The sequence below is a fragment of the Acipenser ruthenus genome, chromosome 9 (assembly GCF_902713425.1).
Source record: "Acipenser ruthenus chromosome 9, fAciRut3.2 maternal haplotype, whole genome shotgun sequence".
NCBI lineage: Eukaryota > Metazoa > Chordata > Actinopteri > Acipenseriformes > Acipenseridae > Acipenser > Acipenser ruthenus.
The window spans coordinates 12893169-12907444 of NC_081197.1; the positions used below are offsets into that span (position 1 = coordinate 12893169).

General features: G+C 39.9%; 1 protein-coding gene across 1 annotated transcript; it reads left to right on the forward strand.

Moving 5' to 3' along the window:
* The first annotated feature begins 3289 nt into the window (after positions 1 to 3289).
* On the forward strand, positions 3290 to 13153 carry LOC117973061 (P2Y purinoceptor 2-like). Its single transcript, XM_034924040.2, has 2 exons — positions 3290 to 3569; positions 11525 to 13153. Exon 2 carries the CDS (start codon positions 11559 to 11561, stop codon positions 12552 to 12554), a length of 996 nt encoding a protein of 331 aa, XP_034779931.2. The 5' UTR covers positions 3290 to 3569; positions 11525 to 11558; the 3' UTR covers positions 12555 to 13153.
* Positions 13154 to 14276: the final 1123 nt, after the last annotated feature.

Genomic DNA, 14276 nt, shown 5'->3' on the forward strand with positions numbered 1-14276 from the left:
AATACTACAGAATTTACTGCATGTAACAAGAAATTACTACAATAATTTGTAGAACATACTGTACAATACAGCAGTACATGGCCGCTTTTCTATCAAATACCACTCAGTTAACCTCTCCTTATAGAACACATCATGGCAGTATGCCTTATATTAAGTACATTATATTATATAAATGTCCAGGAGCCAGGAGTTTGGGTAAGCAAGCGCCTTTTAAGCACATTGTTCATTCTTACAGCCATAAACCTACAGACTGCAGGTGAATCTTTATAGTAAAATTCCTGACCTACAGGTGAGACCCCCAGGGGAGCCAAGGTGGGGTCTGCAAGGTGTTTTAATTGCTTGTGTGGCATACCAGAACATTCCTCACTGATTCACACCTCGAATTGCTTCAATTTGAGCGAGGGTATCTTCAGTAAACCCTGTGCTCTGTAACGGCCGATAGTCATCACACTTTTCCTGTGAAACCCCTAATAAAAGTTTACCAGTAAAAGCATAGCAAAGTGTAATAAAGCACAGAGAAGGCATGGCAAAGAACAGGTAATTGTAAAGAATAGCAAGGCATAGTAAAGCATATTAAAAAAAACATGGAAAATCAGGGTAAACTATTGTAAATGCATAGTATAAGCATGGGAAAAGCATGGGGAACTGCAGAAATAACATGCTAAACTTACACGAGTTACACAGGAAATAATGCAGCAAGGACCAGCCAATAGGGATCACATCTGCTATCTTGCACATTGTGTCTGAAAATATGATGCAATATAAAGATGCAGCTTTTATATATGGCAGAATGTATCAGTCATGGAGGAACGGTCTGTCTAGTTTTTGGCCAACTCATGAATATCTTCAATTTATACACACCTCTTTTAACTTGGCAAGAGTCTACTGATATATAGTTTTTGCTCAAAAGAGCCAACTTCCCAACGTTTCAGTCTGATTAACATACCTTTGTCAAGAGAAAGTGTGTTTGAATACAAACAGAGGAGGTATATATAGGCTTTTGATGCCATGGTAACTAGAGTACATACATTTGCCCGGCCATCTTGGATTGTTGTTTTACTCTGAGTCTCTTCTTTTCCTCCTTTCATATCCTTCATAGGATTTTTTTTTCTAAAAGGTTCACACAAAAAAAGGTTTTTGAAAAGAGCCATTTTGAAAAGAGCTTTGAAACACACTTTAAAGTTATAAGTGTAAAAAAATGTCAGGATGTTAATAATGAAAAGAAAAAAAAACAGGCATATTATTGTAGAAACACCTGGGGACGTATTACGCTATATTTTTCGGAACCCCGCTACTTACTCTTTAAGCTAAAATGACCCACAAATTAAACAAAATAATATGTAGGGAGTCATAAAAAACAATATGAATGATGAAAGTCATTATGAAAAGGGTCAGTAACAAAAACACACTAATGTATAAACTTTTTGAATAGGGTATGTCGGTGACCAGTACGTTTCAAGACGTCATTATTTTAAAGTTGAACCAGTAGAGTATGTTTTATTTTTGGTTGGCAGAGACTGTTTGCATAATTTAGTGAATGATGAATATCTTGACCTTGTTCCCGTGACGAAAGTCTAATTACAGTAAATATCAAAACATTCCTTTTTAAATGAGTTGGAAACTGTCATGGACAGAAACACAAGCACATACAAAAGTCAAATCGCTTTCAGGATTTTTATGCAATGCAATGGTGTGATCAATGGTCATTTTAAAACTTAACATGTCAGTCTGCCCCCAGCTCTCTTTCCTGTCATACCTTTGTGTTTGTAAGCTGCATTTTGAAGTGGACAGGTGGTTGTCACTGGACAGTATGAAATATGATTAATCCTGAAAGTCAGGTACAGGTATAAACATGTGTTTTGGGAGTGTCCAGTTGCAGTTCATTTTTTGGATCCTGTTTTCTCCGCTCTCAGACGAGTCTTTTCTATCCACAATATTGAGGTCGCCCCTAATCCACCATTGTGTTTGGTTTTACCTGATAAAAAATAGACTCTTCGTGTTGACATGCCTTCCGTGATCATTCCTATTGTAACAGCCCTCAATACAGTCATTTTTTACATCAATTGAAGTGGGATATTTAAATGGTATCATCTTATAATTTGAGTTTTAGTCTTTTAGTCAAATGGCTGATTTTACACCATAACATACAATATAAGATCAGTTTTATTACAAATGATATGGAATTCAGAAAAAAAATCCAGTAAGAATTAACTTACTAGTGAAAGGTACTGGAATAATACAAAAAACACCCTTACCCCGCCCAGCCCCCTACACTCTTCTCCGCTCTCACTATAATCTACAGTAGCAATTCACAGTAATTGTGACGTGTAAATCCTGTTACAAACAGGTTCGCTGAGCTATTAGTGAATAATTGTCACACGCACTGCCTAACCACTGGGACAAAGGAAATACAAGTTGTACAAAACAGGGGTAATGTGTTCGCTTTTCCTGGTTTTAGTCACAATTCTCGTGGCTGTGATACCAGAGAAAAGTGCATTACAATAGTCAATTATTGATGAAACAAAGGCATGCATTAGCCTCTCAGCATCATTATTTGTTTATTTAGCAGACGCCTTATCCAAGGCGATTTACAGAGACTAGGGTGTGTGAATTATGCATCAGCTGCAGAGTCACTTACAACTACCTCTCACCCGAAAGACAGAGCACAAGGAGAATAAAGTGACTTGCTTAGGGTCACACAATGAGTCAGTGGCTGAGGTGGGATTTGAACCGGGGACCTTCTAGTTACAAGCCCTTTTCTTAAAACACTGGACCACACAGCCTCTAAATAATAGGTCTAAGCTTAGCTATATTTCTCAAATGATAAAATTATACTGTAGTCATTTTCCTAATGTGATTCTCAAATGATAGATCAGGATCAAAGATGACCCCCAAATTTCTCATTTCTAATTTTAGTTCCAATGAGAGACTGCTAAGGTTTAGCTTATGTAAATTGATATTCTTCTGCTGATGTTGTGAGCCTACAAGCATGACCTCTGTTTTGTCAGAAGTCAACATTAAGAAGCTCTGTGAAGCCAACACCAGCAAGGCAAGCAGCTAATAGCATTCCAGTAGAAGGATTGCCTGGATCCAAAGACAAGTATAGCTGATCTGCGCAGCAATGGAAAAACTGTAAATTAAAATAAAGTGTTATATTGCACTGTTGTCATCTACTGTAGTAGATATAATACACAATAAAAATAAATAAAAAAAACTTTGCCACCTCCCCGGTGCTTTACACAGTACTGTACAGTAAACTTCCCCCACACCCCTTTTTATTATTGTTAAGTAACGTGCAGAAAGGCAGGTCACGACTTGCAAAATGCACAGAAAACACCCAGCGTGTTGCAGAAACCAGAATCATTTCTTAAAGTAAAAAGTCACGATGAAGATGAAAATATGAAAATACAACAAACCCAATCCAGCAATCTGTACCGTAAGTGCTTGTATGCATTTCTCTTTCATTCACGTCGAGTTTTGGGGCTCAGTCAAATTAAGCCTCTGGCGGATGAAGAAGGGAAAAATCAGAGCGAGGAAGCGCGGCTTGGAAAAGATAGAATCCACGTACGGTATGTAAAATAAGTTTTAAGCTTTGTTTTATTTATTTATTTGGTTATTTGGAAAAGCTTTAAACAAAATGCTTACTGTGTTACTTATGTAACTTCTTCAAATAAATGCCCCGAGGTTTTCAGTTACTGCTTCCATATAAACTTCATAGGTTTACCTAGTGATTTTTATTTTTTGAGGGAATGTCAAATGAACAAAAGATGGAAATCCATCTGAAGAAGAGATTGAACTATTCCAGATTTTACTGCAAGCTGTAGTCACACCTGATCTTATCTGAAACCATTAAGAGAAATGTCTCGTCCATGAATGGGTTAATTGGTTATATATTCCTCTTTTAGCATACCCTGCTTATCGCTTTATAAACCATGGTCAACTGTTAGAAATGCTTTTGATAAACAATATCCTATAATCATCTCTATTTAAAAGAATATAGACACTTCAACTCTGGCACCTTTAAAACAGCAATGGAAGGATGTTCGTGATTTATTTAATCATACAGAGATTGGCAATACATTCTATATAGTTACAGTATGTTTTTGTAGTTCGCTGAACTACAGCACCATTAAAAATACTCAAGGAGCATCTCAACATACACCTAATCCTATAATGAAATCACAATTTTACTCCAAACCTTTAACTTTACCTTCACTATCATATTTCAAAATTGCTATTCATTCCCTCAGCGCAACGTTTCCTAACACAATTCAAAGTGATGATGTTCTCACAGCATTTACCGGACTGTGAACAAGCTGGCTGTAGGGGTGACGTCAGGCCAGGAAATGAATGGAAAACACACATCAAGTGTGGGCGAAACTGAGACGATGCGGCTCTCAATGTTTTATTAACACAAATAAAATAAAAGGTTTCAACAGAAAACAAAACACTGAACAAAACAAACAGCGCATTGGCCAAAATAAATAGACAAAACAGACGAAACAAACAAGTATCGTGCTGCTTGGCAATTGTGTTTTTATTATTATTATTATTATTATTATTATTATTATTATTATTATTATTATTATTATTATTTCTCCTCTCTCTCCACTCACGAACACACTAACCCCGAGTGAGTGAAACATTCACCCTTTTATGCAGCTATACCGAGACTGGATTGCTAATCAATCATTCAGTTGGAATCTCGGTACATCTGCACCTGAACTAATTTGTGAATTTCCGTGCTTCCACACAAATACCCCTTTTAATCAGCACGTGAAGTGATTGTGCAATCCTCATGTCTAAATACAAATATACACTTTATAACACTCATGCTACATAACCACACATTATATCCTGTGCACCAATACATATACACCAACATTGATACACGACATGCAACATATAAACATAAAATACATACAGAGGCGGGGCACACTGCCAAACGGACAAATCAACTACTGTACTTGCGTCAGCACCAACTCTCTGGCATATTTACTTTTACCAACAAAAATACAGTTACACGGCTCTCAACCACTGTTAGAGGTGTTGGTTATGTCAGTCCTCTTCTTTTAATGATTCAAACAGCACCTGCATTGTTTTAACACAGGTTAATATATATTTTTTAAACTAGCAATATACCATAAAATTTAAGAATACTTAGCCCTTGAATTAGTCTCCTGAGTTTTATTTCAGGAATGTGTAATTTTATTTTTATTTTTTTTATTTGTGTATCTACATTTTTTCTGGCCAAATGAGGTAGGCTGCACTTGCAGTGCTTAAACACAACCTAAAAAGTTAGTGGAAACCCATTTTAAGAAAGCTGTACAATGTCAATAGTGGTGCAAGGCCAAATTGGAACTCAGACACAAACATTTAACTATACCCTCATGTATTTTAACAGTAGTTTGGTTATCTGAGTTTGGAAGGCGAATTTCTCTGGTTCAAAGAAAACTATATGGAAACACACACAAAAAGTACTACCAAAACAGAGTGAGAAAAAGCTGAGACTTATTTTTGTTTTTCCATGGAAATTGCCCCATTGAGATGGGGCAAACATTTACTTTAGAGTTTTAGGAATTCATAAGGATTGTTAACACCACTCCGCTGACTGTAAACAACCCTTTTGATCGCCCAAAAACACATTCACACATGTGGTACTTGTATAGAATTATCTACATGGTTTGTGCTGCCTTTTCAAAACTTCTTTAGTTCCAGAACTATATTAACTTGAGCTACCAGGCTCTTAGAATACCCACAGGGCCTAATTGATAGGACGGGCACATGCAATACATTGTATATATTTCTATGAATATGTTCTTTTTTGACAGGTTACTATTACCTTTTTTTATAGATAATGGACACAGATACAAAACTGATTTTCATCAAATGCATATTTATTTCCCTTTCAAGTACAAAATGTAACCAATACCTAATAGCTATTTACCTCCTAAAGACCCCGAAACCTGAATAAGATATATCAAAGCTGCTCACAGATCATAATGTTTCCTTTCAGAGAACTGAACCTGATGGGAGAGACTATACAGCTGAGTACTTGTTGCTTTTATATGCATATATTACTCACTAATTTTTGTGCGTTACATTAATTTATGTGATACTTATTAACGTTATATTTGTTTCTAATTCCACGTCATTTTTGAACAACCTGTTGTTTGTTAGTTCCTGCAGCGGCCTTGCGTCCACGTGAAGCTGGCAGCTCATGTCGCTCCTTTCCAGGGATCAAGCAACTTAAGTCGACTGACTTATGCTGTCCTCCCAGGCTGCTTAGCTCCAGCTAGAGTTAAAATTTAAATTTTTGTTTTTGTAAACGATATTATTATTTTCAGAACTGTAATTGTTTTATTACTGTTTTCTGTGAGAAAGTTTACTTCTCTTGTGTGTTTTTCTGTCTTTTTTTACAGAAAGACGAGCACAGCTGCTGGGCTTAGCAGCTCCTCGTTGACTGAGATACGCGCTTCAGCTGAGATTGCTTGCAGCACCATTACGAAGGCTGTTAGGTCTCGTACTTGTATTGACTGTGTGGTTTTGGCAGAAGCTTATACAGGTGGGCATCCCTGTATACTGCTTCCCACGGTAACACGAACCAAGTAGACCCGTACCATACCGGTATCAAGGTCTTGACCTGCCCTATGGTTGTTTAATCAGACTGAAGCAGCAGCTATACACTACTGTACACTGCATTGCTGCTTGCATTATGCCTGGGTTTTATCCCTGTGACTTATGCAATGCCAGTCTGCCAGTTGAGGACAAGCACAGCAGGTGCTCTTCCTGCCTGGGTTAAGAGCATGCTAAAGAGGCACTAATTAATCACAGTTTCTGCAAGTTTTGTGCAAGTTGCTCTAAGCGCACGCTGGAGAAACGGGTGTCTCGCAGCTCTACAGAGCGCTCAGTGTCCATTACACCAGGACAGTTACTTGGACCACTGGCTCATTTATGCCCAGTCAGCAGCACAGAGGCCCACACAGAGCTCGTCACCGGCCATCTTCATCGGTTGGGCCTGTCAGTGAATCGTGCAAAGAGCCAGCTTACACCTTCGCAGACAGCCTCCTATCGGGAGTGTGCTTGGACTCCAGGTCCACTCTGTCAGACGACAGAGTGCGGACAGTAGCAGCCTGTTTGGAGCTTTTTCAGCTCAACAGAGCGCTTACAGTAGTGACGTTCCAGAGACTTCTGGGCTTGAGGACAGCAGCTTCCCAGACCCTTCCTTTGGGTCTCCTGTGCATGCGCCCTCTCCAAGCCTGGTTCAACTGCAGGGTTTTTCAGCCTACGTTGAACCGTGGCCACCTAGTTACAGTGTCTCACCACTGTCTGAAGGCGCTCTGTTGGTGAACACAGCGTGCCCATCTACGCCTAGGCGTAGCGCTGGGCAGCATCACCAGAAGGGAGGTCCTCACCACGTGTGTCTGGGGCACTGTGTGGAATGGTAGGGGGGCACATGGGGTGTGTAACCTCCTTGGCAAGGTCTCCACATCAGTGTTTTGGAGCTGCAGGCAGTTTGTCTGGCCTTGCAGAATTTCTGTTGCAGGAGGTTCAAGGGAGAAATGTGCTTGTCCGTACAGACAACACTACAGTGGTGGCTTACATAAACCACCAGGGAGGCCTCAGGTCTCCCAGTCTCCATCACGTAGCCCGCAAGCTTTTTCTCTGGGCGCGCGAGAACCTACTCTCACTGCAGGCAGTACACCTCCCCAGGGTGAAAAACTGGGCAGCAGACCTCCTCTCAAGGGGTTCCCACAGCCTCATAGTGGAGGCTTCACCTGGAGGTGGCGAGCCTCATTTGGGAGCGGTTCGGAAGAGCAGAGATAGATCTCTTTGCCTCCCAGGAATCGACCCGCTGTCTCCTTTGGTTCTCTATAACAGGAGGCGGGGACCCGCTGCCGATAGATACATTGGCACACCACTGGCCGAGGCAACTGTTATATGCCTTCCCGCTGCTCGCCCTCCTCATGCTGTGTCTGGAGAAAATCAGGCAGGACCGAGCCAAGGTGTTCTTAGTAGCCCCTTATTGGGAGTTTGGTTTTCAGCCCTGATGCAGCTCCTGAGTAGCCAGCTGTGGAGACTGCCCAAGCGCAGCGACCTGCTCAGTCAGATGCAGGGGACCTTGTGGCATCCTGACCCATCGAGCCTACAGCTCTGGGTTTGGCCCCTGAACGGCTGCATTTAAGCCATCTGGGTCTGTCCAATAAGGTCATTGACACCATGCAAAATGCCAGAGCAGCTTCCACGAATACGGGTACAAGTGCGGCATCTTTCAGATGCGGTGCCTGCCTCGGGGTTTTGACCCCACGACCTGTCCCAAAGCAGTTATACTGCAATTTTTGCAGAACCTGTTTGACAAGGGGAAATCCCCCTCTGTGTTAAAGGTCTATCTGACAGTTATTTCAGCTTGCCATGTCAAGATTGACTTGGTCTCCCCTGGAGCTCACCTCCTGGCGGGGCAATTTTTAAAAGGAACGCAATGGTTTTGGCCGCCTGTGAAAGATATTGTTCCTCGCTGGTGGCTTAACGTGGTGCTTGATGCACTCATGAAGCCTCCATTTGAGTCCTTGCATTCAGCTCAGCTGAATTTTGTATCGCTCAAAGCGTCTTTCTTGCTTGCAATCACCTCCGTAAAGCGGGTGAGTGAGATGCAGGCATTCTCAATTGCGAAATCCTGCTTAAGCCAGGAGAAAGGTTACACTTCATACCAATCCTGCTTTTTTGCTGAAAAATCTGGGCATTTCATGTCAACCAGTCTGTGGAATTGGAGGCTTTCGATCCACCTCATTTCCAGTCTGACAGGGAGCGGCAACATCATACGCGCTGCCCTGTGCGGGCCATGGTGTTGACAGGACAAAAAGTTGGAAGCAGTCCGAACAAGTATTTTGTCTGCTATGGGGTGAAGTCCCTTGGGCAAGCCCTGTCTAAACAGAGGCTGTCTAAATGGATAACAGATACAATTCAGACTGCCTATGAGTGAGCCCCCTCCAGAGAAGCTCACTGCCCATTCCACCCAGGGCATGACAACTTTGTGGGCTTTATTCCAGATTTATCACAGACATTTGCAAAGCAGCTGTGTGGGCTACTCCCGATACCTTTACTAGGTTCTATAGACTGAATGTCATGGATCCACAAAACCCTGGCTTTGGAACTAGTCTTAAGGGTGGCTTCCGGGTCTACCCTTAAAAGGTTAGAGGTTTAGCCCTAGCTACTTGTTACTGGGGTTTCTAACGCGTTAGGTAGCCTTTGGCTTAGCCTTGAAGCATTCCAGTCGTTCTGCAATATTGCCTTGCGACGGTTTGGGTATACTTCCCATTAGATAATGGTTATATTTCATATGTCAAAGGGAATGTTAGGTTATTATTATAACCTTGGTTCCCTGAAATAGAAATGTTACCATTAACCTTCAAGGTCGCTGCGTCCGTGCTTGCAGCAGGCTTGAAGGACAAATGACGCTGACGTCTGTGCATGCAGTCCTTTTATGCCACAGGCTCTGCGAGCAGCTTTGATAGATCTTATTCAGGTTTTGGGATCTTTAGAAGGTAAGCTCCCATTAGGTAATGGTTACATTTCTATTTCAGGGAACCAGGGTTATGATAATAAATTAACGTTTTCTGGAATGTGATATCATTTCATAACAAATGAGTCTTTGGAACAGATAATGCAATTATGATCAAACTTGCAAAGGACACTATAGAACAGGATATTGCTTATCATTACCTGGGGCTATGAGGAGGCTGTCTTTGGAAAGATCATGCACTGTTATTACTCAGCATCGTCCATTCCACAAAAATACGTATTTTGCTGTGCAATACCTTTTTCTACTCTTGTTTTGTTCAATTAAATTTAGCACAAAAAAACCATTGATAACTGTACACGATATGTAGGAGCCATCCTTGCTTAATTAAGAGCCATTGTAACCTCAATGCAGCAGTGGTGCAGTAATTGTGAAGTTAAAGGGATCCTAATTATTCAGCTTTTGCTACAGCTTTGAAAAGCTTAAATAGTATATAGCTTCAAATGTCATTATTATTATTATTATTATTATTATTATTATTGTTGTTGTTATTATTATTTACATTGTAATGATGTTTGAAGTCATTTGGAGTGGTTCCAGGTTCCGGGGCTCTACTTTTGAGTGAATTATTGACTTTGAGCTTGAGTTGAGCTGTCCAGCCAACAGATAACAAATGTCCTCATTCCATTCAACAAATGTCCTCATTCCATTCAAATCATAGAATGTGACATCGGTTCAGCCTACAGTATTTCTATCTAAATCTATTTAGAGCTACATGATTTGAATAGAAGGATTCCTGATCAGCGCCAGCAGGTAGGATTCTCAGGAAAGCTCAAAGCCTTGTAAAGACAGATACATGAGGAAAATGATAATCACTAAATATAGAAGCTGCAGAACCACTCAGACATGTAAACTATTCTATTTAAAGCTACTCAGATTGATGATGTCAGCTACACATAATTACAATGTGAAGTGTACATACAGTATGTATACACATGTACACAAACAACAACACACAGTTATCCATGGAAATATCATTGTATGATATACTATCTAGAAGCTCAGCAAAATGTCTGAAGTAGAAAAGTTACAAGACCTGAAACACAAATTCATTTTAAAGTTGGTTAATACATATCGCTTATACACTCAAAGCTTGACCTATGTACATTGCACTGAATACATTCCATTTTGTATTCACTCTAACTCATTACATTTTAGAGGCTGTTTTGTTGAGAAATATGTTACTATGGATACGATTTCACTATGGGTTCTCATTCCTCTTACTCTGTAGCTGGGTGGGGCTGCTGTTATGAGGCAGTGATTTACCAACAAAAGCCACAAATACTTCAATTTCACTTGTGTAATTCTAGACTGCCTTCTTTTTTTATATCACTCATAGGTTGATTCATTTCTCCTAGAACTGAAATTAAAGTGTATGCTTGATGACGAATAAAGCTTTTCTAAGTGAAAGCTTCAGGTCTTCGATTTCGTTTCCTAATTACCACTGTGACTTCTATAAAGATTACCTTTACAGAAGTGTACCGTTACAAAAGCCAAAACATGTTGGATGTATATTTAAAGGTACAGATCGAACAAAACAACTCCACTAAATCGTACCTAATATGAATTACAAAGATTCTGCAAACCTCGCATTTTCCACCATTATGTAAAAAACTGCACTTTTGAAACTATTCATTCACTGATCTTCCTCCCAGATAGTTCAATGCTGCACATGAAGGAATGTTAAAACACTGAAAACATGCCAGTCATTGCAAACGCAATGATTGGCTACTGAGGAGCCTCTCAGAACTCCTCCCCCCTTTGGCTGTCTTTCTCAGTAACTGGTTGTTGTTCTTCCAGTAACTTGCTACTGTGCTCCTTTATGTGACCTCTTGAAGTAGAATATCTGAAAACAGCTCTCTGCAAAATCAGATGCATTTTAATGGTTTTAGTTCAGATTAATTGTTAGCCCATGTATGTTAATTGTCATCTTTTTTTATGTTTTAGGGCACCCTGAGGGAGACAGCTGTGATCCTGGAAGATGGAAACCACTGGAGCCAACCTGACAAATTCAAACCAGACCTCCTTGTATAAGTGCCAGTTCAACGAAAGCTTCAAATACATTCTGCTGCCGTTGTCTTACGGGATCGTCTTGTTCTTAGGACTGGTGCTCAACCTTACGGCTCTGTATGTGTTATTGTTCAAGACCAAACGGTGGAAGTCCAACACTATTTACATGTTCAACCTGGCAATATCGGACACCTTGTACATCATCTCTCTGCCCTTTCTGATTTACTACTACGCTGATGAGAACGACTGGCCCTTCGGCAATGCCATGTGTAAAATAATACGCTTCCTGTTTTATAACAACCTCTACTGCAGCATCCTGTTCCTGTCTTGTATCAGTATTCACCGGTTTCTGGGCATCTGTTATCCCATGAGGTCGCTGCAGTGGGTGAGTGTTCGCAGGGCCCGGGTGGTCTCCGTTGCCGTTTGGGTTACTGTGGTGTCCTTTCAGTCTCCCATTTTCTATTTCTCACAGACTCTCTCCGTCCAGGGGGAGAAGATCTGTTATGACACCACCAGCAAAGAACTGTTTTCTTATTTCCTGATTTACAGCTCTGTCATCTCAGTGCTGCTCTTCTGCCTTCCGTTCATCACCGTCATGCTCTGCTATTTCCTGATGGCAAAGAAGCTTCAAGAGTCCAGCGCAGGTCACTTCACCTCAACATCCAAGAAGAAATCTGTCAGGATGATAATCATCGTCCTCTGCGTTTTCGTGCTCTGCTTCCTGCCCTTCCACATCACTCGCATGATTTATTATTTCTTCAGACAATTTGACTACCCGTGCAGGATGCTCGAGGCCTCAAGCATCGCGTACAAGGTGACTAGGCCTCTGGCCAGCGCCAACAGTTTCCTGGATCCAATTTTATACTTTCTGGCGGGACAGAGCTTTCGTAACCAGCTCACCAGGAAGGAAAATAAAAAATCCAGGTCAAACATGCACTCTGACAATGCCTTAACAACCAAAATATGATGTATGGTGTAAATGGAGGGAAACAAACAAACATCTGCAGCAACAATATTTTTTATTTTGACCTGTTGCCTGGGTGTTGTAGACTGGTAGGTCTTGTCACAGAGCTTGCATGCTCGCAGCAGTACTGTGTCCCAAAGATGCAGAATTGCCTATGATGATCAGCAGGGTAGGACTTTTTCTCTAACTTTACTACCAAAAATGGTTACACAGTGAATGCTACCAGTTTTTGTTGTTGTTTGGAACCAGGATGATGGTATATTTACATTAGATCAGTTACATTTTTTTTGGTGGTTGTACTGGGGCTTTTTAGATAACAAATAACTACGGTGAGCTGCTTACAGCTGTGAAATATATATGTGTAATAGTTTATTCTACCTGTATAGTGAAAGCAAAGCTTCCAAAGAGAGATTTCTTCAACCTACTCTAGTTCCAGGTATCATGTTGCATGACTAAATGGGAGGATCAGGTATTTCTGATTAATGCTATGATTTTGTATTACTGCAGTCATTTGGGTGAAGTGGTAGTTGAATTGTACTGTACTGAGCTGAACTCACCCAAACTTTGAATACATTGTTTTTCTAACTGTACTAGTATTCCCAAAAATTATATATATATATATATATATATATATATATATATATATATATATATATATATATATATATATATATATATATATATATATATAGTCAGGGACAAAAAGTAGAATAAGTAAGAGAAAGCATGGTACAAACTTAGCACAGAAGCAAAAGCGAATTATATTTTGTCCACTTTGTTATTTGCAATTGTGATTCCAGCTATATAATGCAAATATTTGACCACTGATTCCCAAGCTATCATTTAACCCCTTCAGCTCTATATTGAGGGTTTCGCTGGAAGGTTTATTCCTCCCCATTATTCAGTATCAGCAGAGCATTCAAAAAAGATATCGGCAAACCAAGATACTGGAGAACAGAAAGAGACGTTAGGGTCCCGTTACAAACAAGACCATGGGATTGATGAAAAGGACACACACTTCTTGCATTATATTACATATTAGTTAAGAAAATAAAAAAATATCACACAGAAGAAGACAAAAACAGTACAACAATATGAGGATCAGTGATTATTTTGCTATGTTAATATCTTAAGGCCTTGGTTATATCACCCATTTATATATTTATGAGTATACACTGACTCCCTCTAGTGGCTAAAACATTTAGTGCATACAGATTTGTCAATTTAAAGGTGACGGGCTCACCAAAAAGAAAGGCTAATATTGGTTATTTCTATGTTCTCTTTCTGCATTTGCTTGTTAAATGTTTAACTGTATTCCCATAACAAATTGACCCCTTGGGATATTTGAATGCCTCTTAACCATTAACTACAAAAATATTTGGAAATGTTTTATTTGATTAACATAGATCGGTGTGGTTCTTAAATAAACATAGTTGCTGAATCAAAACTTAATTAGACAATTATACATCCTTTTCAAAGTTAAGTCCTTGTGTTATAATTTGCAATTAACTCTTAAATGACGTCACACAAACAGATCAGATTAAATAATAAGGTACCGCTTGGTTTAGTTACAACAGCCTAGACTCATAACCTCTCTCTTCTGAGCCTTCCTTTATGTTATTATGCCACTGCTAGAAATGTAAGACTTTCCGGGAGGCAAAGGAATACTCCCTTACTGTCAAGTGATCAATCCTGAACAGGCTGACGGAATGTAATGCCGTTTTC

Excerpts from the sequence above, each read along its gene's own strand:
- LOC117973061 (XM_034924040.2), top strand. The coding sequence starts at position 11,559 with ATGGAAACCACTGGAGCCAACCTGACAAATTCAAACCAGACCTCCTTG.